This window comes from Echeneis naucrates, chromosome 12, assembly GCF_900963305.1.
Source record: "Echeneis naucrates chromosome 12, fEcheNa1.1, whole genome shotgun sequence".
NCBI lineage: Eukaryota > Metazoa > Chordata > Actinopteri > Carangiformes > Echeneidae > Echeneis > Echeneis naucrates.
The window spans coordinates 6,985,139-7,011,920 of record NC_042522.1 but is presented as its reverse complement, the minus strand read 5'-3'; the positions used below and the strand labels follow the sequence as shown (position 1 = coordinate 7,011,920).

The following is a 26,782-nucleotide window of genomic DNA, read 5'->3' as shown; positions in this document are numbered from 1 at the left end:
TGTTGTGGAAACTGAGATTGATCCCTGCAGGACATTATAAATAATGAAATACTGGAGTATGTTTGGATGAAATGTGTCATCATTGCCCATGTGCCATTGCAAGTGCCCTTACATCCATGCTTGTTTTTCTGCTTGAAAGGAGAGCTGGGTAAGAAGATGCAACAAAGGCAATGCATTTTGTTTTTCTCTAACACACAAAGATACTCTTTCTTCTGTAGATGAAAAGTGTGATTGACAAAAAGTTACGAGGATCGTTCATCATTGATTGGAGTAGTGAAAAGAAAATAATTTTTAAAAATATAAAAGTGGTGGGAAGCTGCAGAAAGATGAAAATTGAGTTCAATAAAATTTTTTCGTTATGTAGTTTTGTTATAACACATTTGAAGAAAGGAAGAGAAAATAAAAGAAAATCCAAAATTGGAGGCTTATAATTTAGGTGGAAACTGCCATAACTACTGTAGGTCTGACCCTAAAGACCACCACTGAGTCAGTGAGGGCTCACACACAGAGACAGAAGATACTGAGATAGCAACAAGCTACCTGCTGAGTAAAAACATGTACTCAAGACAACCGGTGGTTTTTGTAAGACAAAGGGCAGCCACAGCAGATTAAAACAGTGAGCCACTTTGATCGTGTATTTTCCTGAAAGAGGAATGATGGTGAATTCTGCATTTAGCTGAAAGACGTCAAGTGAAATTCTTAGTGTGCATCTACAAAGATCCAAAGTGCAGGGGGCTAGAAATCGGAGCAAGAGATCATTTCTAACAAATGGGCAGCAAAGTCTTTGTGGGAATAAAATAAGGGAGAGAGGGAGGAGTAGAGGTTGGATGATGAGGGTGCAGGGTAAGGATTGAGGCTGCTAGCTGGAGTTTGAGGCTTGAAAGAGGGGCAGTGGAACTGAGAAGGGTGAGGCTGGATCGATGCAGTGCGGTCTCCATGCAGAGTAAGCTGCATGCAAAGGGAGACTAAAATTCTGCAAAACTTTAAACAAGTGAGAACTTTCAAAAAGGCTGGAATGAGACTAAGTCACAGAGTCCAATATTCTGGCATCATGGTACTTATGACAGAGAAGATTGAAGATGATTAGCAGATTGCAGCCCTACACCAACGCTCTTAATCCCACGTCTGTAATCAGAGCACAACAGAGAAGCAAAGAGAGAGAGAGAGAGAAAGAGAGGGAGGAAGAGGGTGCACAATCTGATGGCAAGACATAATTATAGCCATCACAGCAGCTTCAGATATTCCAAATACCTCATCGTCACATATGGATGAGAGTATCAGCCAGTTCTTGCCTCATACAATATGTGTCTTTCTGCTCATGTTACAAGATGAATACCTTCGCTCATCGTGTTACGTCAGTTTGACTTTATTTGTTGCTTGGAAAAGATGTTTCATTCCTGAGTTGATGCTTTTTTCTCTACTTACTGGAGAGTTGCAGATGCTCTCAGAAAGTGCAGCAAAGACCTTCATCCACGGGTCAGGTGAGCAAGATCCTTTTAACCGTGGTCTTGCCTTCTTTCATTTAGTACGCAAACATGTAAAAAGAAAACAAACAAGTATCAATACATGATTTAACCCCGATGAAGATCCGTCTTCTGTATGCAAAGATTCTTCTTGATTGGATTTTGGAACGTACCATTTCCAGCAAAAAATGCTTGCCTTTCCCCCACAGGACTGCCTTTAGCTTCACTTGCAATATAGTGAAGAGAGTTATTGACTTTGGCATTCCTTGGCTTCTTCTCCTGCTTTGGACCTTGTCTGGCGGTATTTATGCTGAATTTAGGGCATTTACATCCATGTTAGTTTCAATTTGAGCTCACCAAAAGGATTAACCCAGGAGTGTAAGGCATGCCCCACAACTCTCTGCCGTGCAATGACACAGGGATAAGTAATATAGATGTAAAATTTAATAGAGACATGAATGAAAAATGATTTACTCCAATCGGCTCAGGAAGCTAAGAGAGTGTAGCGTATTCCCACCAAAGGGAACTAACATAAATTCTAAGAGCTTTGGCAGGAGCAAATAACATAAACAGTGAAGAAAATAATATTACAAATACAAAAATGTATTTAAAAATGAAAATGAAGGAAAAGTGAACCACACAAAAAGACATGCTTAGCAAGAACTCCATGCTGCTGGCTCATGGCATATGGGCGTTGACCTTCAGAGGGAAAAAAATTTACCAGCTTCTCCAGCCTAAATCCAGGTCATCATCTTCCCTTTTAAAAACAACACCGCCATCTGCTGTTGTCATAGTGAGAACGCACTTCATTAAACGCGTCAAGTGCCACTGACATTTTTATTTGGAAGCCATCACTTTGACAAACATCTGAGTTTTTGTTGTTGTAGTCACCTAAAATACAGAGTGAGCAAAATCAAATGGATGTCTTTGAAAGTCTCAGTCCTGCAGTCCAAAATATTTCATGTTTGCGTTACTGTCTCATTGTCATAACTTAGCAAGCTAACGCTGTCCTCGGAAACACGGAGAGGCAATTATTTACTACAGGGACAAGACAGCTGATGCCTGTCTCTAGCAGGAGTTGAATCTGAGAACATGGGCTGTGGACATTGACTGCTGTCATTTAGCATCAATGTCTTTGTGCTTCTTTCTAGCAAAAAAAAAAAAAAAAAAAAAAATTAATCTGTTAGTCATACATGTGAATGTGTCTGTCTCTCTCCGTGGTGCTGAAACAGTCACAGTGTTGCCACACTGGTGTTTAAACCTTCACTTTGTCTCACAATATCCCATCAATGGCAGTAGATCAGGCCCGTAGTCTTTGAATATGGACATCCACGTGAAGGGGTTGAAATGTTTAAAGACCCCCTAAGCCAAAAATAGATTTTTTAAATTATCAACATGTCTATGTAGTGTTTGGGCTACAAGACATTTCAGCTGCAAAGTCTGTAGTGCGAGACGTAACTGAGTATTTTAGATTTGAAAAAAGTTGGAAGAAAGTTGGATTTCATACGTCACAAATCCTAGCAACCAATCCCGTGGATTTTCTTTCCCAGTTCATTTGCATAATATATGCATGTGCACAAAATCTTACCACAATTTAGCGCCCCTTATCTGGGATCTTAGTAGATCAGATCCTACAGGAGCTAAAATGCTTCTTCTAGCACTGTTTAATGAATTGTTTTCAATACAAAACTAAATATTAAACAGTTTCTTTCAGTCTGGAATCTGAGAATTTACAGTTACAGTAGTCAATTCAATAATTATTTTCCATATAAGAAACATTGACAAGAAATGAAATCCTTAATTTGACTCACAAATAACTAACTGTGGTGTTCAATGTCAAAGCCCTCTGGAGCATTGCAACACAGGCAGGCATTTTGTTTAAAGTCAACAGGAAGGACAGCAAAGTAGACAACATGTACACAGAAATTGATTAAAAATACACATATATTGTACACTGTGGTAGAGAGAATACTTTTCAGCTCTGTGTTGGCATAGGCACTTTCTTACACTTTCTCTGAATTGTCCCCTTGCTTCTTCATCTTTTGTCTTGTCCTTTTTCCTGGTTTCCACTGGTTTTGTAGTGCTCTCCCGGCAGATTTCTTAGCTTTTCAGCAGCCTAAAAAAAAAAAAAAACCTTCATGAGGACACTTCATAAAAAAAAAAAAAAAAAAATAAAAAAAAAAACACCAAAAAAAAAAACAAAACGATAAGCTTTCGTACATTTCTGAAGGCAAATGCAGAGAGAAAGAGCACTTAAGTGCAATCCTTCATTTGATGGGGCTCACCATTTTGCTTGTCTTGGATATGCCAGTCAGCTATTTCAGTGTAATGATTTTGGTTTTAAAACTCAAAGATTTATAGCACCTCAAAAGCTAAAAACCATCTATGTCAAGAACATTAGACATACACAGCAACACAGCTGTTACAAGTCAGAAAAGAGAATGATGAAAAGTTGAGGTCAAATGGAGGTAAAGTAATCCTCAGACTAAAAATGAGATCTTTGTCTTGTGTTCCACTGCTGAGGAGCCGACTACTCCCTCTGATACTATGGACTATATAACCCTAACTGAGAGACTGAAGAAGGTGGGATAATCAGGCAGAGTTCTCAGTTGGTTCAGATTTTATCTCAAAGAGACGGATCACATTGATGCCATTTATGTGCAGTCCCCCAGGGTTCGATTTTTGAGCCACTTTTTTTCCCCACCAGCATCTCAAGAATGCTGGGTCAAATCATAGATGGCAGTGACGTTGCCTATCACAGCCACGCAGGAACACCCTATCCCATTGGGTTGGCAGAGTGCAGGCATACCGCCTTGAATTAAATAAAGGCGAGACATAGATTTGTTTTATTTTATTGTTCCGCTTGTTTGCAGGGCTATTAAGATAATCACCCAAGAGAGAAATCTGTGTTTTAATTGACTGATCCGAGCTTTAGCATCCACCTCAAGACAATAACTAAATGAGCATTTTATTATCTCAAACAAAGCGCAAGAGGCGTCTCATTGCAGCCCAGAAACTCAAGATCAAAATATGAAAAAAAATTCTATTGTAATGATCTTCTTTTAGAAGGGTTGAAGGGTATAAACACAGCAGGGCCCTTTCAATCAAATGACTTCTATATAAAAAATAGAGTCATTTGGTTGGTTTTTATGTTGCACTTATTTCTTTGGTAAGACTTAACACTGCAACTTCATCACAGGTGAAACGTCAATTATCTGTATTTGCACATTTTTGCAAGTTACTCTAATGTTGTTGTCTCTTAAAGAGCACTTCTGTCTTTATAAATAAAGCTGCCTTCAATTGTGTCCGCACGAAAAATAACTTCTAACGTCAAACCTCATATCAGAGAGATCGAGCAGTCGAATTTCACAGAGCCAAGTTGTACTGATCACCTGTTCAGGGGTGAGGTCTCTCTGCTCCAGGGCAAGCATCTCATACCCAACCATAAACTTCTTAACTAAAGCTGAGCGCAGCAGAGGAGGGTAGTAGTGAGCATGTAGCTGCCAGTGGGAGTTGTCTCCCTCCAAATAGGGTCCAGTAGGGGCTCCTGAATGAAAAGGGTGAGAAATTGGAGAGGAGATGCAAGATTAGTTTTACTCAGTTCGACAACAGTTAAATAGAGAGTGAAATCTGATTAGCAGCTTCATTGTGCCGAACCTAACTGTTAATGCCTGATCATCCAGTTTGAAGATTAAGGCCATGGCTGGCATCATGTCGTGGATGAAACACAATGAGAACGAACATAACTGTTGAAGTAGATGGGTGCAAACCTACAGGTCAGAAGCATGCATTTAGAATTGGAACTGGATTTGGCTGACCATTGATTATCGCTGCGGGCCAAAGAATAATAGTGTGACTCGTGCTTTTGGGCGGATGAAGGCCAGACCAGCTGCTGCATTCTGGGCCATCTGGACCATTCAACACGCACAAAGGAAGGTCTGTTAAAACAACATTGCAAGCATCAGATGACTGACTGATTAATAGAAGTCCTAAGTTGGGTAATTCTATTCTTGTATTTACGTCTATGGGCAGCTCTAAAGTTAGCAATAACCGTATATGTCTTTGGACTGTGGGAGGAAGCCACAGGAAGACGCAGGGAGAACACCTAAAGATGGCCCCGGGCTGGTATGAACCCACTAGCTGTGAGTTGACAGTGCCAATCACTGCATCACCATGTTGCCCTCATTTGATACCCACAGTGCAAAAATGTTAAAATATGTGGCATAGATGTATCATAAATACAAAATGAGAAATTGCATTGTTACAAATGTCTTCAAATCACCCCAAGAGGGTCAATATCTAAGATAAATTTTCAGTAATTCAGGACAGACTCTCTCATTTAAATACCTCATTCGCTGCCTATTTTGCTCCGTGGATCTTGGGGGAAGTTAATGAGGTGATAAGGCAAGTAGAGGAAGTAGAAAATGCTGTAACATGTCGTTCTTAAAAAAAAAAAAAAAAAAAAAAAGAAGAAGAAGAAAGGAAAACAAATTAAAAAAATGGATCCCTAGAGGTATTGTGAGCTTTTCCTTTAAAGTCAGCTTCCTGACCATGGGGGCTGATCAGACACAGATAAGGGTGACAGGAGGGAGACATAAAGGAAACTAACAGAGGCGAAAAGAAAAAGAAAGAACAAAGGAAAGACTAACGAGTCTAGATAAGGAACAGATAGAGATGGATGCTCCTATTAGTGGACAATTACATAGTTTAAAATCGTCCTTGTGTTTGCTCTGCTACAAGTGTGTGGCCAAATGAGTGGGAGCATAATCTTTGCATTATCGTAAAAGTTACATATTCCTAGATAGGGGGCCACCTGTTTGTTGCTGCTGTAATAATCGGAATCAAATCATAATAAAGGAATACGCAGGTAGCAGGTAGGTAGGTATCTCATCTGTGATTTCCCAGGTGATTCCAACACCACCCAACCACTTCTCCCCCTCTCCTCCGCCACTAATAAGTCTAGCTCTACATAAAAGCTCGCTGCCTCTAAATGAGCTAAAATAAAGCAGAAACACAGATGGGGAGATAAACTATCTCATTATCCGAGCCAGGCTTGAGTGTGTGTATGTAGAGAAGAATACATTAACAAAATGAGGTGGTCAGAGTGTGCAGTACGTGTAACAGACTTCAGTGTGTGTTAGTTCTCTACCACCGTGTATTTTTCCCATAATCCCTCTTGATAAGATTAAAATAACAGTTTTTTGGAAGTTGAAAGTTCTTGTAGCACTTTAAAAACACGGAAAAAATGGGGGGATGTGAAAATGTACGAATAAAATGGTGTTACAAAAGATGTTACAACAGAAAGTGGAAAACTCTTAATTCTACATTGTCTGAGGATCATGAACGAGTTCTTGGCAGACAATATCTAAGGCTATTTTCTGTATTAGTTGGGAGTAATTCCACTTTAATTTGAAATTTTAGCTCTTATTCATACTGCAGATGGCATATTACACCAACTGATCCACTGATTGGAAGACTGATGAAGTGGCACAGTTTATTTCCAAAACCACACTCCTCGTCCTCGTTTCACTTGAGGCGACTTGAGAGTGTAAATGTGGAAAATAGTCAGGGGGGTTTTGACTCGCCAGCTTTCAGTAGGTTGCAGTTGCAGTTGCAAGTCTATTTGTCAGTCAGTTAATTAGTAGCTGCCTTTTAAATGATGTCACCCTTTTGATTTTAATCATCCACTGTGTTTGAACGGGTGGGTGTGTGTGTGTGTGTGTGTGTGTGTATTAACTACAACATTTTCCTTCACATATTATTCTCTTTGCTACTAAAAGTCAGGGTTGAACATGCTGAATACCTGCCTACCATTTTGAAAGCATTCCTGTAACATGACCCACAATGTCTTTAATAAAACCGACAACAAAAAGATCAAGGTCAACATTGAACACATGACCAGTGGGAGCCTTCACTACAGGTAACTTTAGGCCAGGATTTTACTTCAGATTTAGTAAATTAAAAAGAAGAAAGTGAGTAAATGATGTTCTCCTCTCCAAACTACAGTTTGGGAGGAAGTACATCATTTCTCCTTTTATCTCCTTTTAACTATTTCAGATGCCTCGCTCTGAGTATGAAAAAGCAGCAGCAGACTGACCTCCAAAAAAGTCCAAAAAAGTGCAAGGTCTTAATTTACTGAAATAGGTGACCGGATATAATCTTAAAATTAGTTTCTGGTCACGCAAGATATCTCAATGATTTTTTTTTTTCTTTTTCCTTTTTTCATCTTTAAATAATATATCATCATCCTGAATTTGCCTCTCCTTGACATGGCAGTGAGGTTTCCATCAGCAGCTCATCAGGATGCAGCTGCTGCCAGGATGGACAAACCAGCAACCTTTAGCCTCTGCATGGATCGCTCTGACCGTTCAGCCATGATGACACTGGTCTCCTGTCTGTCACACATTCCCTCATCACATCAATGCACTTTCAGCCGGCTACAAGGTGACTGCCAAACTTTGGATTCATATTAGGAACAGCTGTCTGTATGCCCACACACCCCCCTGTACAAAGTCTACAGTCTTGTGTGTTCACCGATTGTGTTTGTGCAAACTGCCTCTTTACAGCACGCCAATTAAATGTCCAGCTTGTCCTCAGGGAGGGAAGACTCACATCCACATCTTGGCTGTTGTGATGCAAGTTGCTTGTATTTATTTAGGAAGTTAATGCCTAATGTCAATGCAAATGCATATGTATAATGTATCATTCTGCGTGCTCTGTTAGAATGAAGAAGTATTTCCATGTTTCTTGCGAAGGCGACAGGTGTCCATGTGTGATTACTCATTCACTCTTTTATTACCGCTTTATTTCCACGACCCGTGAGGTTTTATTGTGCAGCATAAGTAATTTAGACAACAGGACAATTTCTGCAGGAGTCAGCATGACAGCAAACAGAAAGGAGTTAAAGTGGACATTTTAACATTTTATCGATGAAGGTAGACTGCGCCCTTGATGGATTTGTATTAACATCCATTAGACATACACACACAATATAGTGAATGTTTAAGAAGCATAGATGTGTGTACATGATATAAATGGGGGAAAACCTTGATTTTTATTTTTTTAATGAATATTTAAAATGGCCAGCAAAAAGAAGAAATTCAAAGCTCGGGAAAATGTGGTGGTTGTATTTAGTGTATCTCTTGTCGCTTGACAAAAACTTTAATAATTCAGGACAAGACATTGTGACAGTAGCACTATCTTCTTGTCTTCAAGACAGACTGGAGGCTACAGTAGAAGCTATGCCAAGGCTACCTGCTTAGCATGCCAACATACGCTAACGGAATTACTGAATAACATCATGAGGACTAATATCAGTAGAAGAAAAGATGAAAACTTGCATGATATGAAGGATTTAATCTGCGGTCAAAAATAGTGGAGGTCTGTAGTGTGTCTACACTCTGTCTGGATTTAAGAACTGCAATTTTAACTGTTAAAGGTGACGATCATCAGGAACTATTAAATACGAAGGTTGAAGACAGAGGAAACACAAAATTTGAAGAGTGGGAATTAAAAATCTCCTAGGGTAGTGAAGTAACTAACAGTGTGGAAAGAAATGCATCTCCGAATACATGTCAACTCCAACTTGCTATAAATGATTGCCCAAAGAACCACTACTTGTACAAAAGTGCGTTTAAGAATTAAAATTTTGACAAGATGTAAAATTTAATATGGTACTATTTCCATTTGCCTCTTCACTAAATGTTATTTATTCAGAGTCCTTGAACTAACTGATAGACATTATGCATGTTACCTGTCTCCTCATATCACTCAACCTGAATTATATCATGAGGACTCCAGTCTTGTATAAGAGACAAAGCATTAACTACGCTGATGTGTCTGAGTGTGCCCTGAAGTGATAATGAGTGGCTGGTATCTAAATGGGGAGCGTCTTGTTTTTCAGTTTATTCCAGCAGAGAGAGAGAGCAAGAGTTATCTAACTGTGGAGAACAAGCTCTTTCCCACGACACTGAGCAATCAATATTCATGTGTAATATTGATGTCATGTTGCTGCATGATGGGATCTCATGTAAAATTACATCAAACAGAAAAGCATGGAGCACGTGGACTGGTGAGACCAGGGGGATGGTGGGTGATGTCAAGAGAACCCTGCTGCATGTAAAATATATTGATCTGACGTTGTTACCAGTGATACCGGGTAAAATTTGGCTTCAAGGACAATGGGAGGGGGAAGAGGCTCGGAGGAAGGCGGCAGACTGAAAGCAGGGATAAAGAAAGGAAAGTGTGTGAAGCGCTGGAGAAAGAGAATGGGTAATTGAAAGAAAGGAAGAGGAGAGATGCAAAGAGAAAAAATGAGAGGTGGAGTCTTTTCTTTAGGGGTTGGAAAAGTAAAGTTGTAAGGTATTTATTGTTTTCTAAAACAGCAGCGTGTCGAGCTGCCAAAAAAATGCCCGGCGAGGTGTAATGACATTTTAATGCAGGTCTTCCTTCTTTATTGCTTGTCATCCCTGTTTAGGAGTGTTTTACAGTCCTGGCTGTAAAAGGACTCAACATCACATATTTCATGACCAATTCTTCTAAATTACAGTCATGGACGAACACATTTCCTGCTACTGTCAGTGAAGCTCATTTTCATATTAAGCCAAGGAAGAGCACTGGCTTACAGCTGGCCTAATGGGCCGACAGCCTTCAGTTTAGAGCAGTACCCTTGGATTCCAAAGCACTAATCCAAAGATTGTAATTTATTTAGACAGAAATTATCTTTAATCTTTTCCTTCATCTGTCCTTTACTCCACCTGTCACTCTACAGACTTTAAACAGGTTACCACAGTTGTATCAAACCCTTTTAACCCCTCGCTCTTTTTTCACTTTTTGTCTTACCGTGCCAGCCCATGGAGTAAGGGAAAGAGACTTCAAACAGATTGTCATACTTGGTCAGCAGTCGCTTCATAATGTCAGCCAGATCTGAAAAGCAAAGAAAGCGAGAGAGACAAATAAAGTAAAAAAAAAAAAAAAAGACAATAAAAAGGTGGCTGGGAGACAGAAAGATCAAAGTTTGTTATTGAATGTTGTTAATAATGAATGATATGGGGAATAGGAGCTGACGAGAGTGAAAGCTGAAAAACAGACAGTGAAATGTGAGTGAGGTCTATACATCTTAAAAAGTTGGGGAGAGAAAAGAAGAACTTTTTTAAACTTAAAAACCACCTGACTATATGAAGGACAAGCCAGATAGGCCATACAAAAAAAAACAAAAACGAAACAATGTGCATATTGTATTTTCATAAACACATACACAAATAAGTTGACACATAGACCCTGGACAGAGAGAAGGCAGCAATGACTATCTACGTATAAAGCTTACAAATTATAAAAAAAAGTGTTTTTGTGTTTTAACTCTTTAACTTATAACATGATATTTTAAACACACACCAAATCAGAAATAATAAATTTTGGAATTTTGAAATATTCCAGAAATTAAAACTGAATTTATTGCTTCAGTCTGATCAGAAAATGTGAAAATAAAAGCATGAAAAAAAAAAGTGATTGATGATTTTAGAACTGGTCAAAACTCACTTCGGTGCATGGATGATTTTGTGTGTTGTGTGTGCGTCTGTGGTGCATTTGCAGTGTTCTACTTTCACCCATCTTGTAAGATTCATGCGCAAACACAGCCATACATGTGCACACTCACCCTCCCTCTCATCTTTTGTCAGGTCGCTGATTCTGAGGACATGTCGTCGTGGTAACAGCAGCGTCTGATAAGGCCACGTTGCCCAATATGGAACTACTGCCAGCCAGTCAGAACTCTCCACCACTACACGCTCCTGGGTAGAATGACAACAGTTAAGACTCATGACATACTGAAACATACATATATAAATATATATGTATACTGTATATAAGATATCTGATTTTTTGTTCTTTTGTACAAAGTTTAAAGCATATGCTGAAGTGAAACCAGCACTTCATGGATATATTCCAGAAGTAAGGATCATTCAGACAACAGCGCCTGAAGCTAGTAGAGGTCCGTTTATCCTCTACAAACCTACAGCCTTAGATTCTTCTTTTAAAGTAAAATATATGAGTAACAGAGCATGCGAGCACTTGACAAGGCTACATTTGGCTAATGTATTCAGGGCTAAAAAGACAGCGAGACATTTGAGTGATCTTGCCCTCACTGAGCTTAAAATGGTGATGAAACAGGTCAGTCGGGATTGGCTGATGAAGACCAATTATCATAAACGTGTGAGTGCAAAATATGTCAGAAGCTAAGGTTTAGCAAGCTGATGAGCAGACACAAACACAGCCTGACCTCTGGATTGCAATCCATTAGAATAACAGGCTATTTTAGGGTTGGAGTGGCTACAAAACAGGCATAAAAACCACAGATCTGATGATTAATCAAGTAACTTATCACAGCTAGAGTGAGCTTTCTCCAACGAGCACAGTTTCTTAAGTGGTGTTGATAAACCGACGAGAGCCTCAGCCATCAAGCGATCATAATACACCCACTGAGCAGTGCTGCATTTAAGTCACATAATCTCAGCATAGCTTGAATTAACACAACCTCAGCAGTGCATGGCCGACGACAACTGAAACCACTTGTGCTGGTGTGCAGGGCCAGAGTTGAACATATTATCTACAGCACAGTTGAGACAGCAGAGCCCTTTTTGTCAGCTGTGCATGTGTAACATGTAGACAGACTACATTTGCAGTCCTGCTGCCATCAGCGTTCCCCATGTTTCTGACCTCGAAGCTGAAGTTACGGAAAAAACCCAGCTGTGTATAATTCCGCCTTCGCATTCACACATTTGTCTACCATTGTGGTGTCCAATGATGATGACTGCTTGAAAAACACATGCAATTTTCCTTGATGCAGCTAAAAATATATATATATTAAAATGGATACCTACATATAATGTATTTATGGTATGAACCGTCTTTGAGCCGCCTTTTTTTTTTTTTTTTACATTTTGGATTCAAAAATATCCACTTGATCTGCCACTGTGTTGATGAGGGGCGTGTTTTTAGATGGGTTTGTTTTTTTCCTCTCTTTCGCATCTTGACTTTGCACATGTACTGTACAGTATGTCAGCCATTTGTGTTCAGTGTCTGTCTGCGCTCCTCTGTGTCAATATTATGGAAACTAACTAAACCATCTGATCAATGAAAATCAGACAAAGCAGAAAGGGAAAGAGCATCTTGGGCAATAAAGCTCCCAAAGGTTTTAAGGAGCTTGTCTAGCAAGGCATTAGTGCATAATTAAAGGATCTCCGGGAATCAGGAGGGAATCCGGTGGTGTTTAATCACTGTAGAGGAAAACACAGAGTAATCTCACAGAATCCCAAAGTGTTCAGTCGTATTAATGAACTGTTCTTGCAGTATTAGATTCTACTTAGTTGCTGGTGCAATAACACTTGACTAATGCTTCCCTTTCAACAAATAGGCTCTTGAGGAGGAAAACAACGAACAATGTAGATTGAAAAGAAGGATATTCATGAATATCGGCAAAGTACTCAGTGACACCATTAGAAACCACATTTTATGTGGTAATCAATTATTGATTTCATCCATTATTTTTATTGACAGTCGTACAGATTTTTTTTTTTTTTTTTTTTTATGCTGGGGAAGTTTCCAACTTTCTCCTGACAGTGGCGTTACAAAGGTGGAATAAGTTGAAATCATAACCAGGATTGAGAGGAAAGACTGACAAGGGGGATAAAAAAAAAAAAAAAAAAAGAAGTGGAGGATGTCCATAAAACACACACCCTGCAGACGGCAAATCCTTGAGTTTTTTCATTCGATTAGCTTCACAAAGTTTTTGTTTCAAAGTCACCTGGGAGCCTAAACCCGGTTTCAAACTCCTTCAGACACTGCAGTGTGCCAATTTACGGTCCTAACCTTGGGTCAGACAGACATGAGCGAAAATACACAGGCACACGCGCGCACACACACACACACACACATACGCACACAATCGCAATAGAGGCCAGGACCAAATAATATAAGGCATTCTTGCAAACAGACACACTTTCACACACGGTCTTCTGCTCTGGCTGTGGTTCTTTCAAGGTCAGTCCCCATGGGTAACTGTCCAGGAAATTTTAAGTGTCTACTTTGCTCTTCTCAAGACCTTGATGTTATTCTGACTTTCTCAAACACACACTCACTGCACACACACCGCACACTCCCAGTAGATTAGGTATCAGCTCTTTCCCTGAATGAATTAGTGTCTCTCTTATTTCCCTTTCCTTCTTACCTCCACATTTCTTGCTTCTCTCCTCCTAACTTTGTGTCTCCGTTTCTGTCTTTACTTGTCTGTCTCCATCCATTTGTCTCCCTCTTTTGCTTTCACTGATACTCTTTTAATCGTTCTTCTGCCTCTGTGTTGTTTCAACTGTTTTTCATATTGCTTACTTGCTCATCAAGCCCATTCTCTGCCTCCAACTCTTCTGGAAGAGGAGTGAAATGCTTCTTTATTCAGACACTCAAAAAAATCTGCCTGATTCAGGCTGAGAAAAAGTGCAGAAAACCTTCTTTTGTGTCCCTGAGTGGATTTCAGCTTCTTGTGTAAAAAGGTCTCTGTTTCACTTGATCCATATGTCTTAAGCTTCTTCAAATAATCTTTTTTTTTTTTTTAAGATAATTTGAAAACGAAACAAAGGTCACACTTATAATGTCCAACAACATAACGGCATACTCTGCATATCTAGTGTAAAATCACAATGATTATCTGATGAGTATCAAATGCGTGCTTTCAATAAACAGCCTGGATTTGTGCCTGTCAGTGGCTCACATCGGCCATGGAAGCTGACGGACTCTGCTGCTGTGTAGATTTTGTTACCTTTTGCCAAAGTATGATTCAGACATAAGTCTCAAAAATAACGTCATTTGTCTGGCTCTTGTGTCAGACACAATGACTATACAGGTGACAGCCGTGTCATTTTGTATTTGTCAGTTCTTTGACGGAGACAGAGTGAAGCACAGGATCTCATTTTGGAACCTGACTCAGATTCAACATCGATGACTCAGACAGACATCAACACTTGGGGCTTGAGACTTAGTGACGACGACGCTAAAACAGGACCTGAAAGCTTGTTTGTTAAAACATTATGGTCTAATCTTCTGAGTAAAAATAACTAAATAACCATTTTGCAGAAGCAGAGACACTGGATTCTCCGGGTCTGGCCTAGACTATTCCAAATGGATCTTGTTACATTTGGACAGAAATGACTACAAGTCTGCACACTTGTTTGGGGGGAAAAAAAAAAAAAAAAAAAAAACAGGAAAAAAAATTTACATAAAATTTTTTGCTATCTATCCTCTATGAGAAAATAATCCATTCGCTACTATTCAACACGATGGATAACTCTACAGAAAGGTAAGGTGACAAAGTAGTGCATGTTAATCTTATTACAACAAGATAAACTGGCAGCACATTTTATTGGCTTATCACTGGATAAACACACGTGAAGCCAGTTTAAGGAAGCGCTTTAGCTCTTAATATATCCCAAGATTAAGTATAATAAATAAAAAATGAAGCAAAGTGAGACATTTTTGCACAGCTCCAGGAATGGAGAAAAAAAATGGCGATGGCCGTGTCAAGTTTAATCCTCCTGCAGAAAGTTCATGGTTTCCCCTAAATGTCTGCTTCCTAATGATACGTTCGCCAGTATGCTAAGTGTGCTCAGCCCCCATTTTCATTTACTGCTGCTAATGCTCCACACAAGACTGGAGAACCATTCAAACACACACACGCACAAACACATAGTGTTGGTTTTCCTTTACGCAGGTTGAAGCTGTATATTGCAGCATTATGCTAATGAGCATCTCTTCTGTCCAATCACACGGTTCACTGACTGAATGACAGCCAGAGGATGCTGATGGGAAAAACGGAGAACTTGGCGGGAAAGGGTGGAAGTAGATGGATTAAGGGAGAGGGAATGTGGGCAATCACGGTGAGAAAAAAAATATGATGCCCCTGCTTTTTTGCTTTTTAAACATTCTTCCGATGGTTCTTATAAACCATTAACTAATCATCTAAAACGAAATTGTTGTTCCTTTTACCATTAAGGATATTACTCATATTCATCAAATCAAAAATTTCAGTGAGGTCATTCCAACTAAGTACTTAATTTAATCACACATACCTTTTAAATCGCATACTATGCCTTCATTTACTATATCTGACCCCTCTAGGCTGGAAGCCTGGGTTTCTTGCATATCTTAAGACTCACCACAGCATTTGTATTCACTGTATTACCCTAATTGCTGCATATTGCCCACTTCCTCCAGAGCAAGGAAAAAAGAGCCTTCTAAGCAATGGTTGAAAGGTATTTTGCTGAACCCAGGCTTAAGTTGAACTTAATAAGCCCAGAGAAGAAATAAATGAGAACATTCTCAATGTGAAATGTAGCTTTAAACATCATTTTGACATACATTTCCTTTTGTGTTTATATGTGTATGTGAGCGGCACCTTTTTCTCAGCCTCTTGCTTTGCGTATTCCAGCAGCAGCGGCTCTCCGTGTTTCTGATAGTAAGCTCTCTGACAGCGGTCTGACAGAGCTGGCTCATTAGGCAGGAAGTTGCTGGCCCACACCTGTAATGTCACAGGAAAGAAGAGGAAGATGAAAGATGATGATGATGAGACATGACGAAAGAAGGTAGAATAAAATTTATGGGAAGAGACACAGTTATGTACAGTTGTACAACACTCTGCTAAGAAAGTCAGTCCCTTTCCACATTTTCTCCATTTCCATGATTCCAAATGGCGACATTTTACATGCGATTTGATGGATTTATATAGCAAGACCACTCAGTAAATAAATGTTTCACAGGTGCAGAGGTTTCTGGGTTTCAAAAATTATTTTCATTTTCCTTTCAGGCTTTTTAGATTGATAAATGAGTTTTTGCTGCAGCCACCACTTTCATTTATTTACAGTACAGTGTGAAAATCAACCTGCAGACAGTAAAATATAAGTGAGATAGGTAATTCATCACAGCCAACAACATCAGCTGGCTTCAATGTACAAGCATAAATGGCCCTGAAAATATATGTAGGGCCCTACAGTGCATGAAGACAAATCATCCATCAAAGTTGTGCTCTAACAATTGGGCTGGTTTCACATGAGGCCTTTTCTGTATTTCTTTTTTTTTGACAGTTTGCAGCATACAATCAGATATGACCATTACAACAGCTTTTCTAGTATCATTTTCTTCTGAATATCGCATGTTATCCACACTTCAGATTTTCATGGAATTTCTGCATATATTAGATCTAAATTAAAATAACTTAAATTAGAGATGCATACTGTAGAATAAACATATATTGATGTCTGGATAACAGAAGCCATGTCTGTTGTGCATTTACATAATGCACATATGCCGATTCGAGTCTAACCCTGGTTTTGATCACATTTTGAATATTGCATTTGGATGCAAAATTAAAACCCTGGGTATTCAAATCACTCTTTGCATAATTCTAACAATATCCAGGTTTCTGATTGTGTGCCTGCAGGTAGGTCTTGATTTTTCAACAGTGTATTTAAATTTGCATTAGAGTACTGGCTTTGAGCCTAATCCTCAATTTGATTATAATCAAGATATGAAATTTACACAGAACATTTACAAAAAAACACGGTTGTTTCTATCCCTATATCATAACAGCATCTGGATTTCTGCCACCATGCCTGCTTCTAGGTATCTTGATTTCTCTAGGTACCATACTTAGAGGTAGTTCAGAAAGAAGAAAGGGGCTTTTGGAAAATCCAAAAACCTGATCATTGCCAGTATACTCATGAACGGACTCAATCTGTATTGTAGCATGGGGATAAACATTTGAAGGCACAGTATATACCATACAATAATAATGTAACAATAACACAATTAAAAACTGCTTATATGATTGAAAAGCAAATTATCAGGCCTCAAAATGAAGTTCATACAGTTTTATATGTGCATGACTGTGTCTGAAGCATCTGAATAGAATGTAATTGGATGTATACAGTACATTTTTTGCCCCAATATGATCTTTGATTCCTTCAAATCATATATAGAGGTCACATTTTCCCATATACAAAGAAAAATTACTTCAAAAAGAGTGTTGATGTCATTCACCAATTTAAAAAAGAAAAAAAACACGACATACTCAAAATAGTTCTGTTGTGCGCAACAGCGAAGTAAATTACAGTTCAAGCAATCAATGTGAAACTATTTACAAACCCAACACAGCTCATTTAGCTGCAGTTGACTGCAGTTCACTGTACAGTATACACAACTAGAAAATTCCAAGAAATTTTGAAGTGCCACGGGTCGGCGTCCCCTCGCCCGTCGTCCCCTCGCCCGGACGAGCAACCCACGTACCGTCATGCCGTCGAAAGCCTTCCTGCTGAAATTTCCGTTCGGAGAACCGATTGAGATTGATTCAATGAGCGTGTCTGTATATCTGTCTCTTTGTGTGTTTGTGTATATGTGTGAGTGCATCTGTATATTTGTCCCTGATTGCGTCTGTGTATATGTGTGAGTGCATCTGTAAATCTGTCGGTGTGTGTGTCTGTGTATATGTGTGACTGCGTCCGTACATCTGTCTCTGTGTGTATGTCTGTGTATATGTGTGAGCGTGTGTCTATATCTCTCTATTTCTGTCTGTGTATATGTGTGATTGTGTCTGTGTATATGTGTGAGTGCGTGTCTCTTTGTGTGTCTGTGTATATGTGTGAGTGCGTCTGTATATCTGTCTCTGTGTATGTCTGTGTACATGTGTGAGCGTGTGTCTATATCTCTCTATTTCTGTCTGTGTATATGTGTGAGCGTGTGTCTATATCTCTCTATTTCTGTCTGTGTATATGTGTGAGTGCGTGTCTCGTTGTGTGTCTGTGTATATGTGTGAGTGCATCTGTACATCTGTCTCTGTGTGTATGTCTGTGTATATGTGTGATTGTGTCTCTGTATATGTGTGAGTGCGTGTCTCTGTGTGTGTCTGTTTATATGTGTGAGTGCTCAAGGTCAGAGGTCAAGGTCTTCTGAGCCGTTTAAACTTTGAACGGCGTTTCTGTGACAAAGTATGACGAAGCAGCGAGGCTCCAAAGTGAGGTGGGTTTAATCTACAGCAACAGCTGCACACAGACCTGAGCTGAGGGACCTGCGGTTGCCACGGTGATTTGAGAATTCAGTCTGGTCAGAGCTCAGACTCCCTCCAAAACTCTCCGAAAATTGGCTTTTGACCACCTCCCGAACTACTTCGAATTGCGAGCAAACCGTAGCTCCGGTCCGAAAATCGAAAACACCGTGAGAGACAGAAGAGTCTGGGGATTCCAGTAGTCTTTATTTGATTTGAAAAGTCCTTAAAATGAGCGTGTAGGGACAGTGCGAAGTCAGAGTGAAATTGTTTTTAGTGAAACCTTGATTTGCATTGCAGTCAATTGGGGCAAAAGCAGGTGTTGCTGGCGCTCTGAGCGCTCCTGTGTAAATTTGGTGAGGAGTAGAGCTCTCAAACTTAGATTTTCTGAATCCCAAAACCTGTGTCTACGTTTTGCCAAAAAATCATTTGTCTCCCTTTCACGGTTTGGCCGTGAGCTCGAGTTAAACATGAAAATGTCGGTTACTTTTTCACAGTGCTCTCACTCTACTTAACGAGCGGCTCCACTCTAACTTTGAGGAAAAAGTGATTCGGACTGCTCCTTTGAGAGGTCGTAGTTCGAAAACCGTACCATTTAGGAGACAAAGGTTTGATATTCTGGAAAGAGCATAAGATTTCCTCCGTTTTAAAGTTAGAATGACATTTCTAGGTGCACGTATGACTGAGCTACGCGACTGAGAAAGTAGGTGAAATTTTGAGGCAATTTTTCGTCGGCTCCCATGCATTCTCTATGGAAAATTTCGGCTGGTTTTTTGGGAATAACTTTGGGAAAAATGGGAATATCGACTACCCAGAACTTAGCACACTTGTCCCGATCGAGCCGCACGTTTTGATATATATATTGTTGGGCTCCGTCCAGTGGTACGACCCGCATTAGCTGCCGAAAATGTGACGGAATAATAATAATAAGTATGGACAATATTAAGTAGTGCCTCGTGCTATGCACAGAGGCCACTTACTTCTACTGTGTAGAAGTAGTGGCTCCTGTGCTTATAGCCCGTGGCACTAAAATATACAAACACACACAAAAGAAAAGTTTTAACGTTTTTCTATCAAATGAGAGCAGCACATTGTTCACTTCATGCTCTAAACAATCACCGACTGGCATTTTGTGCCATTTTGTACCTCTGGCTGTAATCTTCCCTGAACCAGTTGCCATAAAACAGATGAAGTGTTGCTGGTCATATTATTTGTGGGAACCATTCAACTGTGTCACTCACCTCACCAAACAGCACTCCAGCCCAATTTAAACCATGTTTTGGAGTAAACCTTTTTTCAGGTGCAAAACTCGCTTCATAATGTATTTCCAAAACATTTCAGGAGGCTTTTTATGGCTCATAGTGAATATCATGACAGCCATTCAAGTTATTTATGGTTCCCCTTGATGGTGTTTTAAAGGATGTTAAAGCAGGTGGAGACAGCCATGAACACATAAAAGTGGCTACCAGAGTGTCTAGGTGTACAATGTGTATTCATGTATCTGGGAGTCAGACCTTCAACAAGTTATTGCTGCATTGAGTATGAATGTGTGTATGTGGGTTAGGGATATACCTTGGGCTCTTCTTTCCTGGTGCGAATTTCTAATGACTGCTTATTTGAATTTTGTGAAAGGGGGGGGGGGTTAGGGCTTGAGCTTCATAGTTTTACTGAAAGGAACATATTTATGCCACCAAGAGAAGTTTTTCCAATTACAGCCTTCTATCACATCATGAACAGAGTAATAATCAGCTGCTTTGGGGATCACTGCTTCAGGCTGTAAATTGTTTTCTGATTTAACGCTCCTTTTTTCACTCGTAATGCACTGCAGGGATCCCACTGTCAGAGGCTGCAAGAATTTTCTTTTTTTTTTTTTACCCTCTTTACAAGAGAAAATATAAAAAATAAGCTGTGTTAACTTCATGGGGAAAATGTAAGAAGGGCCCTCTTGATCAATTGATTAATCTTTTCTTTTTTTTTTTTTTTTGAGTTAGTTTATCTGTGCCCTGCTGGCCTCACCTCACCTGTTGCAGCTGTATCATCCTCAGTTTCAATTCATGAAGGCAGTGCGTAATGAAAATAATGGCATCAAATAATTATAAAGAAAAGCTGGGAAGCATTCATGTTTCTTATGATTTTTGCCCAATGCTTTGTTTAGATTTTGCGACAGTTTAGCACAATGTTAATATTAATGGCTTTGAAATGCTCGCTAAAGACAGAAAGTATAGTCATGGTGGTGTGAACTGAATGAAGTGTCCATATTGTCCATCTGTAACCCTTTAAATGTATCACAGTGTGATACATGTGTGTTGATCTATATGCATGTTTGCCAAAATGATATGCCAAAGAAAGAACTAAAGTTTGCCCACTTGAGAAAAATAAGTACATATTTTATTCCTACCAGAGAGAACTTGTGAAAATGACACCTAACCCTATTATAGCACAAGCCCTGCGTCTAAATTCAGAGTCAAAGTGCTGCCTTCAACAAACAAATACATGCTTGGGATGGAAATATGAACTCAGTAATCGTTTGCTTCGAAGAGGCAAATGTTTTCAAATACATTCTGTACACTTCACAGAACTAATACTGTATGTACTTATGGCTACGAGTATAAAAAAAAGAAGGATATTTCTATTCCAGAGGCATGAGTTTTCCGTCCTCAGCTGACATATAAAAATATAATAATATATACAGCTTCATTCCTCTGAGAATGAAGGAATGCTGCGTTCAGAACATGATCAACATTTTCTGTTGATTATTTTTACTTATATTTTTATAAGTTTTACATTCATACTTTTTAGCCTGGATGATTTGTTGGGTTGTACCAACCAAAATGCACATATTAACACCATTCCTTTCTTTCTAAGAGACAAATCCAGGTTTGATTTGGAGTTTGTTTCATACTGGACTACATGAAACCAATATATTTTTATTTGTATCTGGTAACTCTTACAAAAGTTCACAAGAATTTGACAGCCCCTCAACATATGATTCTGGTGAAACAAAGGTGAAGGCATCTCCTTTTGCAGAGGCTGGATCCATCTGTGCGCTTAGAACAACTAGCTAAAGAAAAAAAAATCATCACAGCCCTCAGCAAGGAAACAGATCTGTGATGGCACATCTATGTCAGTGGAGAAACAATGTTACTCTGAGGTCACATACTGCCCTCTGCTGTCTATTTATAGACTACAAATCCAAGTAGATTGTTTCTAGGAGAGTCATCATACTGTCTTTTACTCAAAAAGTCTGGAGTTGCTGGATTTGGCATGCCACAGATTGACCAGTGAGGATTCAATGCAGTCAGGTGCAAAGCTGTACCTTACAATTATAATTTGCTGAACCTTATTGTCGATTTTTTGGGGATTTTTTATTTTTATTTATTTTTTTTTGGGTTGGGGGGGGGTTAAGGCTTTAGACTTCTCTATCTTATGTAGGCTACCAGGTTTTTGCCTTTAGCATGAATGAGGCAGGATACATTGATATAATTAAATATGTTGCGGACATACTGATACTGATTACTCAGTCAGTAATATTCTTATAAACACCGTTAAATTTATGGGTAGACTTCCCCTCAGACTGGTTTCATCTCCATTATTTGGATAACTGAGGCATCTTTCTGATGTTTTTGAAAATGCTATATATCACGTGGTCTGCACCACCGAAACATCCTTCAGTTTTTGTCAGTCTCTTTTCTGATCGTGCTCTCTCTTAACATAACACTGTGAAGTGACAGTGTGAGAAGAAACGTCTCTGTCTCTGTGTATTAGTCTCACTTAAATCACCTCCCCGACTGGACAAAACATGAAAGAGAAGGAGTGATAAAAGTGTGACTGTGTATAAAAAGATGTAAAGGAAGAAATAGCAGACACGCAAACACTTTTTTTACCCAAAATATGACAAAGGCACTCAGTCACTCATGATTTCAGAATAAGGAGTCAATTAACAGCTTCTATGTGTTGAGGCATGTCTTGTTCAAAAACATTTTAACACATGATAACATCGTTGTCACAGCGAATCTGAAAAGCCGGATGTGAAAATTGGACCAAAGTGACAGATGGTATTATGCAAAAGTGAAAATATGTTTTAGTAATAGAATAGAATTCCAGAGATTGCCTTGTGTGCGAATGTAGTGTGTGTGTGTGTGTGTGTGTGTGTGTGTGTGTGTGTGGGCATTTCCTACCTGACAGTGAGGATGTGGATTTGAACAACCCATCATGGCTCCTTTATTCTCAAATATCTAAAAACAAAAAATAAGATGGCAGTTTAGTGCATAGATTAGCCCAGACTGTCATGCCTTGCTGTAGTGTGTATCACATTTCACTGATTCCTTGCTTTAGAATATGAGGTATTTCGTAGGATTTTTATTTATTTATTTATTTATTTATTTATTTTTTACCCCAGGTCGACCTGTAAATAGGATTTAGAAATCTCAGAACTTTACAAAGCACACACTGGCTATAATCCTGTGTGGACTTCAGAAATGGACTGGAATATTAAAGTCACAATTCATTGACTGAATATAATAAATACCTTTTTGATTTAGTGACCGGATGTGCTCTCTCATGACCATTCAGATCCACTGATGGGTGTCTGCTGGCTACTTCCACTTCATAGCTCATAACAAAAGGTGACTGGGTAACAGTAACAGCAATTTGGCAAATAATTCAATATTAGCTGTCTAGATTTTGTCTGTGTATATTCTCATTCATCCAGGTCATAGTCATATCCAGCCAGCAACTGAATCGAAAGCAAATGGACTGAGGACTTAGTTTTCTCAAAGAAGAACTGATGAAGCCCCTTGGATAAGAGGCAAAGCATCTTTGACAAATTTGATAATGATAATGATGGCAAAAATGTGTGGGAGTTGGCGTGTGCGTGTGTGTTTGTGTGATATACCTGAACCCAGGGGTAGGTAGCGCCAAGTTCTTCAACAAGCTCTGCCCACTTGTCAATCACCTTGACAACCTCTTCTTTTTTCATGAGAGGGAGTGTAACGTCAGACCAGGGATGGAAGCACATGACCTTACTGCAAAACACATGAAGAAAGACATTAAAGCGGCAGAAAGGGGATAACAAAAGCTGCATGCTTACACAGTACAATTTTAACAGCAATATCAAACATGTTAAACATCTTTATTGTTGCTACCTTTGATCGTTCTGGTTGTCATCACTAATAAATGAGCAAATGCAGGTTCTGATAGAAAGGTGTCAGAACACAGTGTATCGCATATTGTTGCACTGCGCTGCATAGTTGACACTTGTGCAAAGATGAATTTCCAGAAGCTTCAGAGGCTGGTCAATGACCTGATATAAAAGCATTGACTTTTTATGGTCTTGATAGCTGGCTCAACAATGAAGCCAAAGCTGCAGTAAATGAATGTGTTTTCAGAGTCAATCGACTTTACTTGTGGGTTAAAGAAACAGTGCCTGAATTTATTACAAATTTCATGCAAGAGCAGCATACAAATGCGGTAATATAATGTGATGACAGTGACACACACAGAACAACCTACATCGTATTATTATACACGGGCAGTGACGATGTCACATAGTTGTTTCGGATATCTGATCAGAGTCTCGTCAGTCCAATAGGGAGAGATTTGTTCAACAAAGCACTGCTGATTGTCTGTATTGTTGGACTTCGCTAAATGTTAACATGCTCTCTACTTTTACAGTGGCCAGAATCAATGTGGCTGATTCAAACCTCGACCACCCTCTGCTGTGTTGATGTCTACAATGATACCTCTTCTGGGTTGACCATGCAGGTCGGCGAGCAAATTAGTTTGTTTGTTAGTCCACAAAAGTGTGCTATACCAGTTCAGTCGTCCAATTTATAAAGTAAATTATTTAATGTGAATAATCCCTCTCTCCACATCACAGTTTAAGTAAATCCTGGAGGTAAACCAAAACATCTTGGAAGCGCGGTGGCTGGATGGCAGCCTTTGGTAAGTGCTATTTCACCTTCTCAAACCCAAACAATAACATATTGGAGGAAGAGCTGAGCATGTCATCTTTGTGTGTGTACATTCAGCCACCAGGGAGCACTAGTTTTGCAGCAGTCACACTGCTTATGCCCTCACTGCTGATTTGCAACTGTTAATGCAGCAGTTGTGATTTATGCCATCGCTTCATTCATTAAGTCAGATTTTTTTTTTTTTTTTAATCGTTTTTGGAACCTGTCCTATTTAGAAATTATATATTTCATGAAAAGGACTCTAGCAAAGGATTTGGCAAATATCACATTTATTTTGTCTGATGTTTTCCAACTATGAACTTTTATACAGTGAGACAATTCACGTGAAATATTACAGTGCTCTATAGTGTTTCTCTGACTACAACATTAAACTTTATTCTTACCAGACACCCCTGGCAGCTTTAGACTGGAACAACGGGTGTTGATGTGGACCTTAAGAAGAAAGAGTAAATAAAGATAAAGTAGAAGTGTGTGAGTGTACACTGTCGTTTGCTTTGAGGATATCTCAATTAAAATATTTCATAACAATTTGTAGAAAGCATACTGATCAAAAGTTAAAATATAAAAACATATGAGGCATATGATATATTTTTATCAACAATAAAGATTTCTTGCAGAACTGTAAAGGAAATTTGCAATGCATTTCACCAAACAGCTTCCACTAGGAAGGGGCACAATGGACAATGTAATCAAAAAGACATATTTCAAGGTAGTTTATTTATTTATTTTTCATAAATAAATGCCCTATCTTTACAAAGCAGCAGTTATTATGGGTACTTTTTCAGTATCAGAGACATTCACCTGGGTCTGGAGCATCTGGCTGCAGAGCAGGGAAATCATTTTCAAAAACAAATGTGCTATCATAGTGTGGATTTACCTGGAAAGACAATGAGAAAAACAATAATAGAGCAACAATCACTGCTTGGTAGCTAAAAATGATGACCAAATCTGTGCCTCTGATGCTCATTGTTTTTTTACTACAGAATATCCACCTGGGGGCAGCACGGTGGCACAGTGGTTAGCGCTGTTGCCCCACAATAAGAAGGTCACGGGTTTGGTTTTGGTTCTCCTGATGTGAGCTGGGATTGGCTCCAGCAACCCCGCGACCCAGATACGGATAAAGCGGATGAAGGTGAGTGATATCCACCTGGTCTTACCTCTCCATTTGCACGTGTGTTGCCAGGACAGAGTGGGTTGCAGGGGTCGTATCTGGGAACATGTTCCTCAGCAGGTTTTTCCACCTGGCCTGCCCAGGGTCTCTTCATGCGGTGGGCTGACACCAGGACCCAGCTGTCCCGCAGAGGGTTATATCGCAGGTGCTGGTGTTCTGAGGTGTATGACGCATACAATGACAAAAGGCAATATAATGAAACACATATCCCGGTTGCTCCAACATTCAACACTGAAACAATATGTAGCAACTGGAGCAATATGTAGCAACTATTATATATGTTTAAATTATATTAAATTATATATAAAAAAAAAAAAAAAAATCACAATTGTCAGTACACATAAGCAACACATCAAACACAACCCATTCAGGGACAGTTGGTTTCAGTGCCTGTGGATTTACAGCAGTAAGCAGCAGGAACTGAAGTCACGAGCCTCCACATTTGGGTGTGCAACAAAAACTGTCAGTTCAGCTTTATCATTGTTCTGTGTCACCAGACACACTGAGCTAACATTAAAAAACATATTGTAGAAAGAATCCCCAGAAGGTTGTTTTCTTTTATATGGAAACTGAAAGAGGTCAGGTTGAAGATATGCTCATTTTACTTTTTTTTTTTCATTCTGGAATATAGATGAAGACGTTTTATAAATCGCTTTGACCTATATGTAAGCTTACGAAAAGTCCGCGAAACAAAACTCCATTTGCAGCATTGTTCAGTTTTTGATTATTTGTTCCCAGGTGCGATTCGTTTTTAATGCAGGATCAGACGAGTCATTTTAAAAGCTGTCAATGCACAGTAATGAAGTTCAACAATGAATCCTTATTTGGAAGCGGTTTGTTCTTGTGGATTGTGGAATTCAGAGAGCTAAAGCAAGCATGTCAGGTTTTAAATTGAGTTTGGAATTACACTTTCTGCACAAACGCGAACTGTATCCTCCGCAGTTGAAAATTTCCGAGTGAGTGAAATTAGCTTTTTTTTTTTACTTTTGGGAGCAGACAAAACTGCCTACCTTTCGGATCAAACGTGGCTTCTTGTTTGCTGCTCATTTCGGTGGTGTTGTTTTGGAGCCGGAGCTGTGTGCTCGCTCTCAGACTC

At 39.3% G+C, this 26,782-nt stretch overlaps 1 protein-coding gene across 1 annotated transcript; it reads right to left on the bottom strand.

Annotated features, from left to right (window-relative positions):
• Positions 1-1,830: 1,830 nt before the first annotated feature.
• galt (galactose-1-phosphate uridylyltransferase) lies at positions 1,831-26,782 on the bottom strand. The gene is made up of 11 exons (XM_029515884.1): positions 26,697-26,782; positions 25,673-25,842; positions 25,317-25,392; positions 24,899-24,947; positions 23,438-23,567; positions 22,722-22,778; positions 15,904-16,026; positions 11,119-11,251; positions 10,305-10,388; positions 4,856-5,010; positions 1,831-3,579 (listed from the first exon to the last, which is right to left on the bottom strand). Exons 1-11 carry the CDS (start codon positions 26,731-26,733, stop codon positions 3,499-3,501), a joined length of 1,095 nt encoding a protein of 364 aa, XP_029371744.1. The 5' UTR covers positions 26,734-26,782; the 3' UTR covers positions 1,831-3,498.